Raw genomic sequence first — 20,051 nt, forward strand, 5'->3', positions numbered from 1 at the left:
ATAATGACTTTTAACTTTTGAAACATAATGATTTTAAATATTTTGAATAATGATTTTACAGTTTTTGAATAATCATGATTTTTAAATTTTTTGAGGAATGATTTTAAATTTTTTGAATAATACTAATTTTAAATTTTTAATAATAATGATTTTTAGATGTTTTAAATAATGATGATACACATTGCGTTAATGAGGGTTTTTTTTAACGTTTATTTATTTTTGAGAGACAGAGAAAGACAGAGTATGAGTAGGAGAGGGGCAGAGAGAGAGAGAGAGAGAGAGAGAGACACAGAATCTGAAACAGGCTCCAGGCTCTGAGCCGTCAGCACAGAGCCCGACGCGGGGCTCGAACCCACGGACCACGAGATCGTGACCTGAGCCGGAGTCGGATGCTCAACCGACTGAGCCACCCAGGCGCCCCACGTTAATGAGTTTTAAAGGCTTGGAGGAGACTAAGCTAGCTATCTGTGGGAAACTCTCAACTGCCTCCATTTTACCAGAAAAAGGCACAAATTAAAGCCAGTGAATCTGCACTGGGCCCCTTCTGGGTATCAGCGTTAGGTTCCCACGCTGGTTGCCTGTCAGGGCTCCACATCTAAGACCGAGCGAGATCCACCAACCCGCCTCGGTGGCTTCTCTTTTGTGAAATGAGAACAGCAGAACGTCCTCAGAACAGTGAGGTCTCCCCTGAGAAGTCCTGAGTGTGGGTTTGGTGCCTGCCTTTCATTCGTTCATCGCTTAAACTACACTCTTGACATTAAAAGATGCACGTAACCGAATCTTAACGTCACCCGAGCAGCAAGTGCTTCCTTACGGTACTCAACCAGTAGCAACATTTCGGGGTACAAAGTGAAAATCCCTCATGATCTCACTCTCGAGAAACGATGCCGCTCTTAAAAGTTTATTCTGTGCTGTTCCAGTCACAGTGTGTGTTACACAGATACACGTATGTGCATGTGTCCCGTGCAAACATAGGCAGAGAGATATCCCTACAGAAACGGCTGGAGAGACCGATATTTTGCCACAACAGGGATCACCGTATACAAAGTGCCTGGTGCCTGCCATTTGCAGCTCAGAAATCCAGACGCTTTTCATGTCACACGTTGTCTTCCTTCATTCTTTTTTAATTGGTTTACTGTCTTCCTTTTATGTCTATTGATTTTTTAATTGAAAAGTATGGGTGCTTGTTTTGCTAGATTCAAGCACCACAAAGAAAGCAGTGAAGGGCTCCTCACTCTGTTCTCTTCGGTGGTTGCTCAGGATTCTATAGAAAGGCTATTCCGGGGCGCCTGGGTGGCACAGTCGGTTAAGTGTCCGACTTCAGCCAGGTCACGATCTCGCGGTCCGTGAGTTCGAGCCCCGCGTCGGGCTCTGGGCTGATGGCTCAGAGCCTGGAGACTGTTTCCGATTCTGTGTCTCCCTCTCTCTCTGCCCCTCCCCCCGTTCATGCTCTGTCTCTCTCTGTCCCAAAATAAATAAAAAACCTTGAAAAAAAAATTTAAAAAAAAAAAGAAAGTCTGTTCCGTATTTAACTCTTCCCCTGTCAAAGGATCTGCACTGTTTCTCTCTCTCTCTCTCTCTCTCTTTGTACCATTACAAATCATGGTGCAATGATGTACAACCTCATACGTAGGGCTTTGGGCCCTGATGCAAATATTTCTTTGGGCTGCTTCCTGTAAGTGGAATTAAATGCAAATCTGTTTCATCCTGGCCTGTTCTCCAGCCACCTTTGATGGGCTCAGGTGCATGATCTTCCAAACAGGAAAAGAACCGAGTTAGGAAACTTCCCACGTCATCCCGCAGCTCTCAGCAAACCTGTGATCATCCAGAGCCCTAATGCCCTCCCGGTCTGATTTCACCCTAGTCATGTACTGCACCGACCCCGGGGAAGTGGACCACTCAACCCGCTTAATCTCGGATCCCGTACTCCTGGTGGGCACCACCATCCAATACACCTGCAACCCGGGCTTTGTGCTGGAAGGGAGCTCTCTTCTGACCTGCTACAGCCGCGAGACCGGCACGCCCATCTGGACCTCAGCGCCTGCCCCACTGCGTTTGTGAGTCCTGTTGTGTTGACTTGATGCCTGAGTGGCTCCGCTTCCTCGTGTTCGTGGTGGAGGGCTGGGCTGCTAGGAGGACGCATTCCAGCCTTCGGGAGGGTTTATTATTATTACTATCCCACGCCGTAGCTGGCAGATTGAAGGCATCGGACAGCATGTCAGTTACAGTAATATTTATGGATTCACCTCCCTTCACCTCAGGTAGCCTCGTGAGCATTGTACTGTTGTCTCCATTTCAAAAGAGGAATACTAAGGTTCAGAGAAGTCAAGTCATTGCCCCGTGAAACACAGCCAGTTAATAGTGGAGGCCAGGGTCAAACCCAGACCTGCCTGCCTCTGCTGAAAATCAGGTCGTCCACAGGACACGAAACAGGCCGATTTAAACTCTCTTTGGCCTTATCTGTGTGAAACCCCTAACACAAATGTTGGGTTAGGAAAAGACTTTTGGGCTTTCTTAATCATAAAAAAATAAAAAGCAAAAAGGCTTCTGAAGTCACTCTGACAAGGGAGGAATTCTTTTCTTGCCAAGCTGGGGAGGTGGAGGGCGGTGGTCCAGGGGTCTCAGGCTGACCGCACGAGGAATCACCCGAGAAGTTTTAAAACTCACTAGAGAGTCTGATGCTCCCGGCCTGGGGCGTAGTGCGAGCACTGGGGTTTTTCAGAGCTCCCCCGGGTTTCAATGTGCAGCCAGGGGTCAGAACCATCGCTTAGAGAAATCAAGAGGCTACACAGAAGGAGGAAAGCCTCACACAATAATATGTGGACCTGAGAACCCGTCAGCCCCGCTAATATTTTTTTAATGTTTATTTATTTATTTTTAGAGAGGGAGAGTGAGAGTGAGCACGCGTGCACGTGTGCAAGCAGGGGAGGGGCAAAGAGTGAGAGAGGGAGAGAGAGACTCCCAGGCAGGCTCCAAGCTGCTAGTATGGCTACATCAACATTAAAGGCTTCTGCACAGAAAAGGGAGACTTTATTGTTCCGTGTTCCCACGGAACAAAGAATCTTGGACCACACACCTTGGGTCCCCATCTGCCTCTTTAGTCCAAGTCCTAGAATTTCAGAGCTAAGGGCATCTCGCAGGTAAAATGCTGTGTACAGCTGATGGGTAATTCAGACACAAGACACGTTGGCTCCCTTTTACAGACAACAATGGTCATTATGTATCGATTGTGTAAGACATTGTGCTAACCACATGATATGCATTTGTGAACGTGCATATATATGTATGTGTGTGTGTGTGTGTGCAAATATACTAAAGAAACCAGGCCTCAGATGGGAAAAATAGGTAACAACAGTTTTTGTTGACTGAATGTACGCAACACATTGCGAAACAGATTATACACGCGTGCGAACGTAGAGGTGTGTAAATGCACATACTGTGTATATATCTGTAAGTGCGTGGATGCATGTATGTGTGCCTGGAAGGGAAACTGAGACCCACAGAGACATGTGATCAAGGTCACAACTCTGTTCCATGAGCAGAGCTGGGATTCCGGCCTTGGACTCCAGGGTGCCTACCACCAGCTTTACCTTCGCCTTATTTCGCTGCAGGTGGCAGGGTACAAACCCGGGCAGGGATGTCCCAGCGGAGTGATAGCCCATGGCCCTAAGCCCTCACCCGCAAGCACATCCCCTTCCAGTCCCCAGACCTTTGGGCCAGGTGGACACCACCTTATGGGGAGAACTGTGTCTCCTGGAAGGAAGTGTTGGCTAGCCCCCCGATGCCGTAACTTGGACCTTTTTTGGAACTAGGGTCTTTGCAGAGGTAGTCAAGCGAAGATGAGGTCCCACAGGACTGGGATGGGCACAAGTCCAGTGCCTGGTGTCCTCAGAAGAAGAGGGAAATTGAACATGGAAACCCAGGGAGAGCGTGATTCCAGGCTTACCAGTCGAGGAACACCGAGAATTGCCCAAGCTACCATTGGAAGCCAGGTGGGGATACGGGAGGATCCTTCCCCCCGGGTTTCAGAGGGAGCGTGACCCCGTGGCCACCTTGACCTCAGACTTTCACCCTCCAGAGCTGTGAGACCATACATTTCTGTTGTTCAAAGCCCCCCCCCCCGCCCCCAACCCCTGGTCAAGTGCACTTTGCTACAGCAGCCCAGGAAACCAAATGCGTTTCCCATTTCCTCCTGGTGACTGTAAGGGTGATCAGAACGCTTTGAACCAGTCAAGCTGCAGAGACCCAGAGATGAGAAGCTAAAAATAAAGCTTATTTAAAGTACTGAAAGGTGAAGATAGCATTGAAGAAGAAAGAAGAAAAGGAAGGAAGAAAGAAAAGGAAGAAAAAAGAAAGAAAAAGAAAGGAAGGAGGAGAGGAAGGAGGAATGAGAAGAAGAGAAGGAAAGAAGGGGAGGGAAGAAAAAAAAGAAGAAAACAAAGGGAAGGAAGAAAAGAAAGAAAGAACAAGGGAGAAGGAAGAAAAAAAGAAAGAAAGAAGAAAAAAAGAAGGCAAGGAAGGCTTCCTTCCTCCCCCTCCCTCCCCCTCCCTTCCTTCCTTCTCCCCTCCTTCCTTCCTTCATCCTCCCTTCCTTCCTCCCTCTCCCTTCCCTTCCTTCCCGCCCTTCCTTCCTCCTCCCTCTCCCTTCCCTTCCTTCCTTCCTTTCTCCCTCTCCTCCCTCCCTCCCCCTCCCTTCCCTCCTTCTCCCTTCCTCCCTCCCCCCCCTTCCCTCCGCCCTCCCTCCTCGCATCCCCATCCCCTCACCGCCCTCCTCCCTTCCTTCCGTCCTTCCTTCTGTCTCCTTCTCCCTTGTCCTTCCCTCCCTGCACTTCCCTCCTTCTGCCCCACCTCCAAGACCCTCTGAGCTACACCGCTGCTGGGTTTTTCTGAGAGGCACACACCTCCCTCCCTTCGGGACTCACCCAGAATCTCCGTTGTGATGGCTTCCCTGACACCCGTCTAATGAGTCACAAGCCAAGCTGGGCGTCAGGAGACATGCGAGGCTCCCGGAAGCCCAAAGAGGAACCTGTTACAGGCACGAGCCCGGCAGGAGATTCGAGGCAGAGGATGGTCAGGTTCTGGCATCAGGGGCCCAGGGTGAGAGAGGGAGGTTGGTATTAGGTTCTGAGGGTGTTTGTAAGGATGCGTGTGTTAGGCGTGCACAGTTTGGGAGTGTTTCCTCTACGGAACAGGGGGGACCAGCCCCACTGGATGGGCTCCTTTGCCCTGCAAGCCCTTCTCCGGCATTCAGACGGTTGGAACACACGTACGGGTGGTAGGTGGGTTCACTTAAAAGCAGGCACAGGAGGCCCAGAGAGAATGAGCAGCTCTCCCGAAGTCACACAGCAGGGGAGGGGGGAACCCAGGATTCCAACCCAAGCCTAAGCCCAAAAGCATCGTTTCCCATCCTGATCGTCCTGCAGAGTCCCAGCTTCCGAGAAAAGTTGTAGCCCTCTGCTTTGACAAAGGTCCTCCACGAAGCAGACAGAGCCCTGGCTGTCTCCGGTTCCTGTTCAGGGTGGCTTGCTCAAGGCCATAGCTGGGTCCAGCGGGGACTCAAAACCATGTCTTTTCGTGCCTTTAAGGACAGACAGGTCAAGCAAAAGAAGTACGTGGAATTCACAGCCAGGCCCGTACCCCCAGCTCTGCTGGGTGACCTCGGGCGAGTAGCTTGCCCTCTCTGGGCCTCAAAGCCCTCAGCTGCAAAAAAAAAAAAAAAAAAAGGGTATGATACTCCCTCCCAGGCGGGGCGGTTGGAAGCAGTCCATTTGGTTATTCAAATGCGGGCACAGGCACGTCCAAACCCTCGCAATTCACAGTACCCTTTGCCATCTCAGGAATTTTTTGGGGTAAATACCCTGGGCCAGAATACCTCACGGTTCCATTCGTTAACTCGTCTGGTCCAAACAGCTTCGTCAATAGCCTATATACTCACAACTCCGTAGTCATTTGAAAAAGTAATGCGCATATGAAAAGATTTGATCTTAATTGCATTCTTAAATAACTAGAGTCACAGCTACAGGGATGTGGGTGCCTCTTGGGCTCCACCAAATTTCTCATATTTGGCGACAGGCTGCACTCTGCCCCTTTCGTTCCATTCCATACTGATTTTATCATAGTTTTTGCTTTTCCGCGTAGTCACCGCAGAAAACTCAGCTTTGCAAAGACGGGGCATCGTCAAAAAAGAATGTAGCTCTATCTAATGTTGGAACAGCTCCCATGGGTCTGTTTTTAAAAATTTTTTAAACAATCTCAGACGGTGGCACCCCCGGGGGTGCTTCAGTGCACCGTGTGGGGACGTATAAACAGACATGATCCACATTCTCGTGGAGCCTGAGGTCTGTTGTAAAGGGAAGGAGGAAGGATAGGTCTGGGGAGGAAATAATAAATCCCCAGCATCACCGCCTCCAGGAAGGCCTCCTTGACTGCCTAGGCTAGGTCTTGTTTCTCTTCCTGTGATCTCCCATGGCTCCTACAGTTTCGCCGATCACAGCACTGGTGGCAGCGTATTGAAATGATCTCTTTATGTGTTCGTAGAATCGATACGTGACTTACTTGGTAGGATCGTATCCCGTGGGATTTTGCATCCCTCAGGCCCAGCCCGCTCAACCAATGACAGCACTTGTTACTATTACGGTCATCGTTGTTGTTGGCGGTACTAATGTGGTCTTTATTGCACCTGGAGGCTTTTGTTGCGACTTCCCTCCTTTGCCGGTGACATGGTGCATGGCTTCTGAGGCTCCTGTCCGGAAGACACAAACCACACCACCCAAAGTAGTGGGTCCGACACATTCGGCCAGGGTTGTATGGGTGGCTCCCCAGGGAGGCATTTAGGGATTCCCCGGGAGGCCCTGGCTCTTCACAGCCCTGCCCTCGGAACACTGCGGATGGAAGGAGGGGAGATTGCCTGCCCGGGGCAGAGCCCCCCGTGGCCACACTGTGGCCGTAGCAAAAGTTTCCACTGCCGCGCCATCCCCAGCGGCCTCACCCTTGCTCCCATATGCCGGGCTCCAGCTGGGTGGCCCATGTTCATTTAGAAATTCCTGTCTCTGAGAAGGCAGTAGCTCGGAGGAATTCATGATAGCCCACAAGAAGAGCCCTCCACTGCAGCAGAACCACTAAATGCACAGGACTTAAAACCCCGCGGGTCCGTGTTTGCGTCCCAGCCCTGCCACTTGCCAGCTGTGTGACTCTGAACAAACTGGCGTCCTCATCAGAAAGAATGATCATGCCAAGCATAATACGGAAGCTCATGGCAATGAGTCTGCCGAACGGCAGGCGCCCAAGTAACATTGGTTGCTAATTACCACACGGTTTCAGTGCTTCCTTGCTTGGTATATTACAAACCATTCCATAGCAATAACTTAGGGAATCTGAGGGGCGCCTGGGTGGCCCAGTTGTTCAAGCATCTAACTCTTGCTTTCGGCTCAGGTCACGACCCCACGGTTTGTGAGTTCGAGCCCCGTGTCAGGCTATGCGCTGACAGTGTGGAGCCCGCTTGGGATTCTCTCTCTCCCTCTCTCTCTGCTCCTCCCCTCCCTCTCTCTCTCTAAATAAATAAATAAACTTAAAAAAAAAAAACAACTGTGGGTGGGGGGGCGCCTGGGTGGCTCGGGTTGAGCGTCCGACTTCAGCTCAGGTCATGCTCTCGCGGTTCACGAGTTCGAGCCCCACATCGGGCTCTGTGCTAACAGCTCAGAGCCTGGCACCCGCTTCGGATTCTGTGTCTCCCTCTGTCTGTCTGCCCGCCCCTCCCCCACGTGCGCTCTGGCTCTCTCTCAAAAATAACTAAATACTAAAAACATTCTACGGTTAAGGAGAGGGAAGAAATGCAGAGAAAAATAGAAATGAGGGAGGTTTGCGATTATGTTTAATACCGTCAGTCCAACTCAGCTGTATCCCTGAGAAAGAACAGGGGAAGTTCACACGGATTGCAACCAGAATTGTTTAAAAAGCTTAGATCAGTGATTCTCAACCAGAGATGAGTTGGCTCCTCCCCCGGAGACATTTGTCAGTGGCAGTTCCTGGAGACAATTTTGGTTGTTACCACAAGGGTGCTCCCCGTAGCTAATGAGTAGAGGTCAGGGACGTTGCTCAACAGCCGAAAAGGCCAGGATGGCTCCACCACAAAGAATTACCCAGCCCCAAACGTCAGTAGCATCTACATTGAGAAAACCTGCCTTAGATGATCTTATTTCAAAGTGTGGGTATATCCTCGGAGTGGGAATGTCATTGCCCAGCTAAGGGTGGGGTGTTGTCCAAGGCCATTTATGTCACGGGCAGGAAAAATGGAGTCCAGAGCCTGGGATCGGTTAAACTAGGAATGGGTTTCAACTCTCCCCAAGAAGTCATAAGCTGCCAGGCGTCATTTATGATGCTCCTACTGTATACTTTAGGCTCACATGGGATAGTCCTACTGTAGAGCAGACCCTGAGCTTCAAGCGTGCCTTGACGAGCTCCTCCCCAGGGAGGGAAACAGATACTAAATAATTAAATACACTCAGCGTGTTCACTGCTGGGTGGAGGAAGAACTGAAAGATCAGTGACTCTATTTGGGGTAGAGGGCACCAGGGAAGGCTTCTTGGAGGAGGAGAAATGGAGACTGAGTATTGAAAGGCAACACTTACCCAGGCGGGTGGGCAGGTAGGGTGTAAGACACGAGAAGAGTATTTCATAATGTAACAACACTGCCATCCGTCCATCATTTACCGAGCACCCGTGACCTGCCAAGAACAATGCTGTAAACACTTCATACTCGTTGTCTTATTTAATCTTCCACATCCCTGTGAGATAGATACTACCATTCTTCCATTTGACTGATGAGGAAAACTGAGGCTCAGAGAGGGTGTGGCCCTTGCTGGCGGTCACACAGCTCGTGCATAGTAGAACCCAGATTTTAACCCAGATTCCGCAGCCCAGGCCATCTGCCCGTCCCGTGTGCCACATGTGCCCGGAGGTGGGAGGGCGGGGCGATGGATCTGAGGAATGGGAACCAGTTGGATGTTGAGGGGAATGCAGGGAGATGGTAACGGAGAGGCCGGCCAAAGCCAGATCAGACAGGCTGCGAGTGGGCGTCCCCACAGATTTGCATCGTCTCATCAGAGCTGCTTTGGGGCTTGCATTTCAGCGAGGAGTCGCTGGCATGTGATAACCCTGGCTTGCCTGAAAACGGGTACCAAATCCTGTACAAGAGGCTCTACCTGCCGGGAGAGTCCCTCACCTTCATGTGCTACGAAGGCTTTGAGCTCATGGGCTAAGTGACCATTCGATGCCTCCTGGGACAGCCATCCCACTGGAACGGGCCACTGCCCGTGTGTAAAGGTAAAGAAACCTACTCTCGACCCTGGGGACGGAGGGCCCCGCAGATGTCAGGTCCGGCTTCTTAGGATTCTCAGCTTGGCCTGAAGAGAAGCCGAGCCACTGTATTCATTAAATCTAAGATACCGCCATTATTTTCCGCACCACTGAGAGAGGGGGAAAAAAAAATTTCTGCCAATTAAACTATGGCGCACTCTGCCTTCTCCTGGCTTAGCATTTTTTATTTTACTTACTGAAGGTGCTATTTATTTATTTATTTATTTTTGTGACTTTTTTAAATATGAAATTTATTGTCAAATTGGTTTCCATACAACGCCCAGTGCTCATCCAAAAGGCGCCCTCCTCAATACCCATCTCCCACCCCCCATCAACCCTCAGTTTGTTCTCGGTTTTTAAGAGTCTCTTATGCTTTGGCTCCCTCCCTGTCTAACTTTTTTTTTTTTTTTTTATCCTGAAGGCGCTCTTTAAAACTTAGATTTTCATCATAAAGGGAAAGCCATTCTGCTTTGACTCCTCTTTGGTCACGTGGCTTAAAACATTTCCCACCTCCTGCACCCCCGTTTTCCCAACCATTTGGTTGCCAAGGGTTACAACTGCTGCGCTGTTGCCTCTGGGGTGGTCTCCCAAGCTGCTCGCACCCAATCTCCAAAGGCTGTGGTGGGTGCACGGTGGGGGCGGGGGTGGGGACGGTGCACGGGCATCGTGGGCGCCACCTGCTGGCCGTGGAGTGAATAACATGCCATCGGTTGTAAGACACGCCCCATATCAGAGATGGTCAAGAGCGAAATGGTATTTAGAATCCGTGAAACCCTCATCATTGAATTAAGTCTTGGAATACCCAGTGAGACTTGGATCCATTTATCTGGGTCTTTAAGATGTGCGATTAATAACAATATCTTAAAGCCGTTCAATGCTTTAGGCCAGTTGATCTTAACCTTTTATGGAGTCAAACCCCCCTTGAGAATCTGGCAGAATACTCTGAATTCTCTCCCCAGCAGGAAGGGAAGCATGGAGTTTTACATTTCTATTTGGGAACCCATCGCCTCAGTGGATCCCCAAATGCCTTATTCATGAACTTCAGCACTGAGTCTTAAAAATGTTTTCCAACCAGCATTTCTGCTCCTAGGTATATGCACAAAAATAATTGCCAACAGGCATTCAAACCAGCACTTGTAAACGAATATTCATAGAGGCATCGTTCACAAAAGATGGAAACAACCCAAATGTCCATCAACTGATGAGTGGATAAGCAAAATGTGCGTATCCATATGGTGGAATATTATTCAGCCATGAAAAGGAGCAAAGTGCTGCTGTATCCATAGCCCGGATGGACATTGAAAACATTATGCTAAGTGAAAGAAGCCAGACACAAAAGATCACATATCCTATGATTACGTTTATAAGAATATCAAAATCGGTAAATTGATAGAGACAGGAAGCAGACTGGTGGCTGTCGGGGGCTGGGTGGAGAGAAAGGAGTAACTGCTTCGTTGGTACAAAGTTTCCTTTTAGGGGTGATGAGAATGTTCTGGAAGAGATAGAGGCGGTGGCTACCCAACATTGCGAGTGTGCTAAATGCCACAAAATTGCACACTTTACAATGGTTAATTTTATGTTATGTGAAATTTACCTCAAATTTTTTAAATGTTTTTTTTTTTTCCTGAATTACCTCATTTAAAGCCTTAGGACCACTCTCTAAGATAAATGAAGGATTGTACCCATTTTACAAAAAGAGAGGCTCAGAGAAGTTAAATGACTGTCTCAAAGCCACACAGCTATTACGAGACAAATCTGGGACTTGAAACCCACATCTCCTGATTGTCAATATCCTGCCTCTTCTCCAGCGGGCTGGGTCAGGGGGGGCTTCACGGCTGTTAGGCTGATAGCCTCCAACCAGCCAGTGACTTCAGCATTAGAATCACCCAGACTGTTTATTAGGAACACATTATGGAGCGCCTGGGTGGCTCAGTCGGTTAAGCATCCGACTTGGCTCAGGTCGTGATCTCACAGTCTGTGAGTTCAAGCCCCGCGTCGGGCTCTGTGCTGACAGCTCGGAGCCTGGAGCCTGCTTTGTATTCTGTGTCTCCCTCTCTCTCTCTCCCTCTCTCTCAATAAATAAACATTAAAAAACAAGAAATAAATTCTGGAATCTACCCCACATCTACAAAATTAGAATCAGAGGGGTAGGACCCTAAAATAAGCATTTTAACAAGCTCTGGGTTGCTCAAATACACTTCGAATTTGAGAACCATTTAAGGCAGTGATTTCCAAACACAGAGTGCAAGTATAAACAGATTTCTGGGTCCCTGCAGGGGAGATGCTAATTCCACTGGGTCTAGAGCAGGACCCAGGGAGCAGGGTAACCAGCATCCGTGGTGAGGTCTTAGCATCTGCAAATGTGGGAAACACCGGGCCTAAGCAGGATGTTCTCACCTGGAGTCGAGCAGGGGCTTATCCCGCAAGGGCAAAGTCTTTATACAAGCAGTTCTTAATAAGAGGGCAAGAGATCGTGTCGAAATGCAAAGAAAATAAGGAATCAGCAACCGGGATTTATGACAACTATCTTCCTGGGGTGCTTGGGTGGCTCAGTCAGTTAAGCGTCTAGTCCTCTAGGCTCAGGTCACGATCTCACAGCTTCGCGAGTTCAAGCCCTGTGCTGGGCTCTGTGCTGACAGTGCAGAGCCTGCTTGGGATTCTCTCTACCCCTCCCCTACTTGCGCTGTCTCTGTCTCTGTCTCAAAATAAATAAGCTCAAAAAAAAAAAAAAAGATGACTATCTTCCTCTTAAATTCCTTAAACTGCCTTCCTCCTCCCAAATTCCTGCCCTAGTCTTGACTAAATCCAGCCCTGTGTGTGAATTTATTTTCGATAGCACAGGAAATCTGCTTTGTAGAGTTAAAACACAGGGATGTTTTCCCCCGGTAAAGATTTCCTGTAAACCTTCTAAGTGCTACATGGACGTTAATAGAAATTAATCTGGTGTTGCTAGTAAGTGTTCTGCGTGGATGAAAATTAATAGTTTTTTTTATAAGAAATCTAAGTTAAGGATACCATAGAAAGGCCGTTTTTGATCTGCCCCAGGACTGTTTATATTCTTTTGGATTAGCTACAAAAGTATCTCGTGCAAGAGGTAGGAGAAATCAGAGCCTCAAGGGAAGCGTTAGCAGCTCTTCTCTTCTGTTCCCCAGCCCTTCCTTTCCTCCCCGGAAGCCAGTACTAATCACCCCTGAGTGTCCCGTCTCCCAGTTCTCTGGACTCACACAAATAGATACACCTGCGCGGGGAAGGGGGTGGGACAGGGGATGTTGGTTTCCAAGTAAAAACACTTCGAACGATACTTACCTTGTGTTTCGCTTTTCCCCACTTATCCCACATCTCCGTCAAGTTGGAAAAAAAGGAAAAATGTGGCTTCTGCCCTATCTTTTTCGTTGCCGCCCATCGTTCCACGCTGGGATGTATCATGATGCGTCCAGTCCTTCCTCTGTGGACGGATCTCCCAGTTCTTTTCCGGTTTCTTGTTTGTTTGGTCTCGTGTTGCCCAGAAACACCCTTGCCACTGAATCTTCGGGTGCTGACTTTTCTCGTCAAATAGGACACATTCCTCAAATTGGGATCAGTGGTGTGGGCAAAGATCCGTGGATGCTGAGTTTTTGTGGATTTTGCCAGATCCTTTTCCATAACCATAGTGATTCATGCTCCCCCTCTAATAATGGGTGATAATGTCCCTTTCCGCACGTCCTTGCCAGCATTGGATGCTATCATTTTTTTTTTTTTGATGTTGCCAATCTTAAGGGAAAATGAAACTGCCATCCGAAATACACACGTGATCAAAAAACATAAGAAAAGATGAAAGTTGCTCAATCCCTGAACCCTCTATGTTCTAAGATAGGTGAGCCCTTGAAGCCCCAGCAGGTGAGTGGCCCCCTGCCCACCCCCCACTTTCTTTCTCAGGCACAGCAGAGTTTCTGGCAGGAAAGGATCTTGGGGGATCCTTACATCTTTCTCTCCCCTCCATTTCTACCCCTGAGACCCCATGACTCTGTAAGGCAATGAGAAGTCACTTCCCCTTCCAAAAAAACGTGGGCCGCATGGGCATTTTGTGATCTGGAGTTAGCGAGGTGACTGAGCGCCAATGTAAAGCCACCCGACTGGGACTCAGGGGCGGGGCTTCTGCCAGACTCTGCTGTGGACCAGCTGCATGCCCTTGAGCCAACCACCCTCCTTCTCCGACCTTGGTTCCTCTTTGTGTGAAATAAAAGGAAAAGGCAGGGCCCAGGAGGCTGCATTTTAGCAAGTGCCCCAGGAGCCACTGACCACACTCCAAGGGTCACAAGTTCAAGGCTTCCTTCTGGCTCCGAGGTTCAGTAGGAGTCCCTGCGCTCCCACACACGCACCCAATGTCCAGCTCGTATCTTGGGCAGGAAGCATCTGTCCCCATCCCTCCATTTTCCTGTTGCCCTAATTCCAGAGACACCTGCAGTTAGTTAGTTAGTAAGCTGGCTGATTCAATTGGCATCACATGGTAATGACTAAAGTCAAAGAGTGACTTTGACCAAGGCACAGATTAGGAAGTCTGACTTTAGGACATGAGTACAGCTGGGCCTCTGGTGACCATCCCCTGTCACTCCTTTATAATGCAATCTTTTATCTAAGCCCTTCGCCCTGGAGTTTTGCATCTTTGAAACACATCCGTGTGGGCGTATTTCTGTGCTCAGCTGCCATGATGTCTTTGGGGCCAAAACCTGGGAATGCCAGTCCTTATCACCTTGAACTTCCAGAGAACTTGTATAAGGAATACAGGGAAATGAATGAATTCCAGAGAGTCCTAGTCTGTGACAGTGCATGAAAATCGCTTTACAGAGAATATAAATAATAGCCAAATAAATATGGAATAGAAGGGAAACCAGAAAGGTTCGTATAAACATGTATTTCAAAGCAGGAAAACGGTTTCACCTCTGGCTGGATTCTGGACTTGGGGCTCTGTCTCGAGCCTCACCTTTGGTCAATCTGTCTTACATAAGGAACAATAAAAGAGCAGAACTATGTGATTAAAAGCAGAGGGTGGGGAAGGTCGAGCGGTCTTGAGCGTAAAGCCTGCCTCCATCCGCACAGAAGCTGTGTGAGGTCAGAAAAGTTGCTTTACTTCTCTGAGCCTCGGTTCGTTCATCTGCAAAATGGGGATGATGATGGCATCTGCCTAACGAGATTGTTGTAAGGGTTAAATGAGCACATACATGTATAAAGCTCTTAGCACAATGTCTGACATGCAGTGAGTGTTCAGTAATTGTTCACTATTACCACTGTCATCCTTGTCTCTTTCGTATCTATCTCACGATCTCTCAGGACCCTAGGAAGGGAATGTGTCCAGGCATTTCCGCTAATTCCAGCAGCCCAAGATAAAGAAAAGCCTAGTACTAACTTCAGCAAAGCATGGCGTGGGCTTTTGCCCCTAATGTTTTGCCGTCACTCCATGCAGAGTGAATTCACTTGACATTAACCAATGCTTCCAATTTCCCTTTCAGTTAATCAAGACAGCTTTGAACACGCATTAGAAGGTGAGTTCCATAATGAAAAAAAAAAATCCAATAAATCAAGCTAATAGCAGAAAACAAGGGCAGGTCCTTGCATATTCTTCTCCAAGTGCTAAAAAAAAAAAAAAAAAAAAAAAAAAAAAAAAAAAAAACAAGCAGAAATCCCATCTTCACACTACTGAAAATAATTTCAAAATAAAACATATTGTAAAAGAACCAGGCCATCAGATTTGCCACCTAGGGTCCTAACTATGACCTGAAAGGGATTTACTACCAGTTATGAACATGGGGGTCAGAATATCAGAGGGTCCTGAGAAAGGCACAACCCTGTTGTACAACTTTTCACCCACGTGGTGCTGTTTGGGGGAATTAAATCCAGTGATGCCCCACCTCCCATGCTGAGAACCCCCCTGGCTTTGGGAGGGAAAGGTCTGCCTGGCAGATGCCCTGTGGTCTGTGTTCCCTTTGGTCTTTGTCTTCCCCAAATTACATGTCCCTGTGTCCTCCTGGTTTTAGATTCTCCTCCTGTTAGAAATTCCCAAGTGAGATTTATTCATGGGGAACGGACGGTAAAAGCTAGCCAGGATTTTGTTTTGGCTTTTAGTCTATGTTTCCTTCCCTTGCAACCCCTCCCATACGTAAAACATTCTGCATGCTGCATCATTTCCATTCACTTTGGTACAAAGCCACTCACCAGGGATGTGGTGTCAGAAAAAAACCATATATATATATATATATATATATATATATATATTCATGTTTTAAGTTGTAACCAGTTAAGCAGTCTTTATTATTATTTTTGGAGCCACTTAGCTTTCTGACAGTAAGTAATTCACTCAGAACGTGGGGCTGTGTGAATTACGTGTCATTAGCTGCTCTCCCTTGCAACAGATGACATTGTAATCCAAACAGGCAGGGCCGGGGCTCAGGTGTAAGTGCAGAAGAGGAGCATGTATTAGTCGCTCCGCAGGGAAAAGAGAGGGCACTTTGTGGTGTTAGTGTCTTCTCAGGCCACCTCTTTGCTGCCCTTTCAGCAACCGATGAACCATGGAATGTCTCAAAGGCCTGGGTGGCTCAGACATTATGAGTGCCATCGTAATGTTTTGGGCTCATGCAGTTGTCATGGGTGTTAGGATCGATTTTTCAGACTCCGGAGAGTGGCAGTTAAAGGATTATAGATTGGTGTGCACAGCTGAGCTCTATTGGCCGTGGCCGTGGAGAAATGGCAGACAGAACCTGGAGCACGAGCATCTAGAAGAGACGTAGGGTCTCCCATCAAGCTATCTTGGGAAAATGCCCCTGGCCCCTTACATCAGCTACAACAGTTTCCACAACCCAGTGGGCGGTGGTGAGAGGCTCCCGGAAAGGCAGAGAGGGTGCGGCCACGGCCTCTGGGAGTCAAAACTGGGTGTCCCCAGTTGGGGTGTCATCGCAAGGTGCAGTACTGAGAATGGACCCGGCTGCCCAGCGCCCTCTCCTGGAGGGTCTGGGGGACACCTGTCAGTCTGGGTGCAGCAAGCACCCCGTTTTCCATGGGATGCTGAGCAAATCTGCCTTCTCAGCACACATGAGATGTTCTCCAAGTCTCTCCTTGAATGGGATTTAGCCGGATTTCAACTGCACCCAGCCACCCGCCCCCCCAAAATGGGCATGGTATGACCGAGGTTTGAAAGAGTGTAATTCTCCGTAGCCCCGTGGGCTCCATTGCAAAGAACCAGCCCCGTTCCCTCTAGCGTCCGCCTCTTCTCCCCTCTGGGGATGGTTCTCCAGTGGCCAAGGCTGTGCGATGCCCTGGGAGGGCAGGTGCTCCCCTGGGAGCCGGGTACCCACGTGGGCCGAGGGCGTGAGACACGAGGGCTTCACCGGCTTGTGTGTTTAGTGGCAGAAGCGGCAGCAGAGACATCGCTGGAAGGGGGAAACATGGCGCTGGCAATCTTCATCCCTGTTCTCATCATCTCCTTACTTCTGGGAGGAGCCTACATTTACATCACCAGGTAGGGGGCTTCGGGGCAGGAGGTGGGGGGCTGCGGTCCACTCAATGACCAGAGCACTGGGGGGCTGCGTCACCACCTGTGGCTTGGGGGCAGGGGTACTTGTGTGCTTGCAGATGACGTGATTCAACTCGGCTCCGGGGGAGACGCTTCTATTGCGCACCTCCCAGCCCCACCCCCCACGGCAGGAGGCATGATCCCTGACCTCAGGGAGCTGTGGCTTAATGAGAGAGACACATCTTTCACAATGCCAGGCACACTGACATCTACCCCGTCATTCACTCATTCATTCATTCGCTTTTTCGACACACGTGACAAATCCAACACGCGCCAGACGTTGTCCCGGGTGTTGGGGTCGTGGAGCTTGCCCGCAGTGAGGAAGGAAGATACTCAGCCATCGCCAGGATATTCACTCAGTCATTCAAATTCACAATTATTGGGCACCTGCTGTGTGCCGGGCAGTTTTGGGGGGCGGGGTGATTCTAGGAACATCCTTGTGAACAAAACAGAAGGAGATCTTTGATATGTGGGGTCCAGGTTCTAATGGGAGAGAGACAGACAAGCAAAGCATAAAAGAGAAGTAAATACAGGTGACTCTTGAAACAAATGAGGGTTAGGGGCGCCAACACCCAGTGATCAAAAATTTGCACATAACTTTTGACTCCCTGAACACTAAACTGCCGTTGACCAGAAACCTTACAGATAACATAAACAGTCAAGTAACACATATTTTGTATGTTATATGTATTATATACTGTATGCTTACGATAGAGCCAGCTAGAGAAAAGAAAGTGTTATTAAGGAAATCATAAGAGAAAATACTTAAAGGTACCATACTGTATTTATCCAAAAAGAAAAATCCACATATAAGTGGACCTGCGCAGTTCAAACCTGTGTTGTTCAAAAGCCGACTGTGTACATTAGGAGGTGATGAATGCAGGGAGAAAAGAAAGCTGAGAAGGGAGCAAAAGGGACCTGGGCTAGAGGAGGTGGTTGAATTTTAAAGAAGAGTCCCCACTGAGAAATGACATTTGAGAAAGGACTTGGAAGCAATGAGTCGCCTGTGCAAATATCTGGAAGAGGAGGATTCCAGGCAGATAAACAGTATGTGCAAAGGCCCTGAGGCAGGCCTCTGCCCAATATAAATTTTTTCTGCCCTTGTGGAGCCCACAGTGTAGTAGGGGGAGAGGAGAAACACACAAATTATAACACACCGTGAGGAACACAATGAAGGAAAGAGATAAGGTGTGGTAATGGAAGGACCACCTTTTTTTCAGTTTATTTATTTTGACAGTGGGGAGAGGTGCAAGGGAGGGGCAGAGAGAGGGAGAGAGAGAATCCCAAGCAGGTTCCACTCTGTCAGCACGTATCCCAATGCGGGACTCAATCTCACACACCACGAGCTCATGGCCTGAGCCGAAACCTAGAGTGGGACACTTAACCGACTGAGCCACTCAGGTGCCCCGAAGAACCACCTTTTAAATAGGTAGTCAGAGAAGGGTGCTCTGAGGCAACACAGTACATAGTAGGTGCTCAAAAAATGCTCATTATTGGGGCGCCTGGGTGGCGCAGTCGGTTAAGCGTCCGACTTCAGCCAGGTCACGATCTCGCGGTCCGCGAGTTCGAGCCCCGCGTCAGGCTCTGGGCTGATGGCTCAGAGCCTGGAGCCTGTTTCCGATTCTGTGTCTCCCTCTCTCTCTGCCCTTCCCCCGTTCATGTTCCGTCTCTCTCTGTCCCAAAAAAATAAATAAACGTTGAAAAAAAAATTAAAAAAAATGCTCATTATTACTTTTTTCTCTCTGCATTAAACAGGCGCTTGAACCACCTTACGGGTAGAAACCAGTTGAGCTTTACCCCTCCCCAGTAAGGGAGGTACTAAGGCTTTAGTTATCAGTGACTGGGTTGAAGTTGAGAACAATTTGGATTGTCATCTGCTCCAGGACAAGTAATTTCTCTCTCTTCCATGGTCTCTTCTCCAGATGCCGCTATTACTCCAGCCTCCGCCTGCCCCTGATGTACTCCCACCCCTACAGCCAGATCACCGTGGAAACTGAGTTTGACAACCCCATTTATGAGACAGGGGTAAGTTGGTCTGTCTTCTCCACCCCCCACGCCAGTGCCTCCCTCCTTGTCTGCTCCGAATGCACCGACATCAAAACAGAAGGTTTCATTTCCTTTGGCTCACGATGCTACTGCCAGAAAGGCATGGCCGGTGGTCCTGCCCCAGCCCCACCGTGACCACTATGGGGATAACCGCTGGGAGAACCCAGCTCTCTTTGCATGCCGATGACAAGCCTGGAAGGCTTGCTCTGGGCAGCAACAGTCACAGAAAGAAATCACAGGCTTTTGGCTGCACCAGAGAAAGACCCATGGAGACACAGCTGAGATGGGTCAGAACCCACCAGAGGCAATGGGCCGCACCCCACATCTGGCTGAACTCCACTCCGTATTGAATGACAATGTGCAACGTTCCAACCCGTTTGGGTGGCAGACATTTGTGTGGGGTACTAGGGACACAGTCGTGAACCAAATAGACACCGTCCAGCCATTAATGAGCTTATGGTCTTGCAAAGGAGACAGAGATCAACAGTAAGATCAATAATAATAATAATAATAATAGGTACCAGGAGCCAGGTACCTTAAATACACAATCCCTGAAACTCTTTGTAATATATTCTGCAGTTATCTCTGAGTGACTGATGAGGATACTGAGAGGTCAGAGAGACGAGAAAACGATAAGCACAGCCTAGAGCCAGGAAACAAATTCAAAGTGATGCCGTTAACCATTATATTATCTCGCTTCCCATTGAACCTCAAACAATCAAATACGCCAGTGGATATCTTGATTACAACAAATCATCATTTTTAGGGACCATAAAAAAAATTGGTCGAGGTGCTATGAGACCTGGCTAAGACATGCTAGCACCTTTGCTGTGTTCTGTTCATGGGAAGCCAATCACAGGTCCTGCCCACACTTAAGGAAAGGGCATCATGCAAGAATGTGACCTCCAAGAGGTGGGGAGCATGGGAGCCACCTTAGTGTCTTCCCACCCCACTCCCATCTACCATGAAGCACAGACATGATTGCTTATCTGTGTCGACCCAGCAAGAACCATAGACCTCTGTTAAAGCACGGGACGATGACCTCTTCTGGGGCCATGTCTATGACTTCCTATATCTCCCTGTTCCTCTGTCCTGGAGGCCTGGAATA

The 20,051-nt window shown here is 48.8% G+C and overlaps 1 protein-coding gene and 1 non-coding gene across 2 annotated transcripts in view; one reads left to right on the forward strand and one right to left on the reverse strand.

Moving 5' to 3' along the window:
• Positions 1-20,051, forward strand: part of SEZ6L (seizure related 6 homolog like) — a 187,151-nt gene that overhangs the window by 163,303 nt on the left and 3,797 nt on the right. The window contains 4 exon segments of the mRNA XM_030335829.1: positions 1,865-2,057; positions 9,128-9,321; positions 16,729-16,843; positions 18,820-18,922. Coding sequence (XP_030191689.1) covers positions 1,865-2,057; positions 9,128-9,321; positions 16,729-16,843; positions 18,820-18,922 — 605 coding nt within the window.
• On the reverse strand, positions 332-416 carry TRNAR-CCG. Its single transcript has one exon. It is a non-coding gene; the product is annotated as a tRNA-Arg (tRNA).

Source organism: Lynx canadensis, chromosome D3, assembly GCF_007474595.2.
Source record: "Lynx canadensis isolate LIC74 chromosome D3, mLynCan4.pri.v2, whole genome shotgun sequence".
Lineage (NCBI taxonomy): Eukaryota > Metazoa > Chordata > Mammalia > Carnivora > Felidae > Lynx > Lynx canadensis.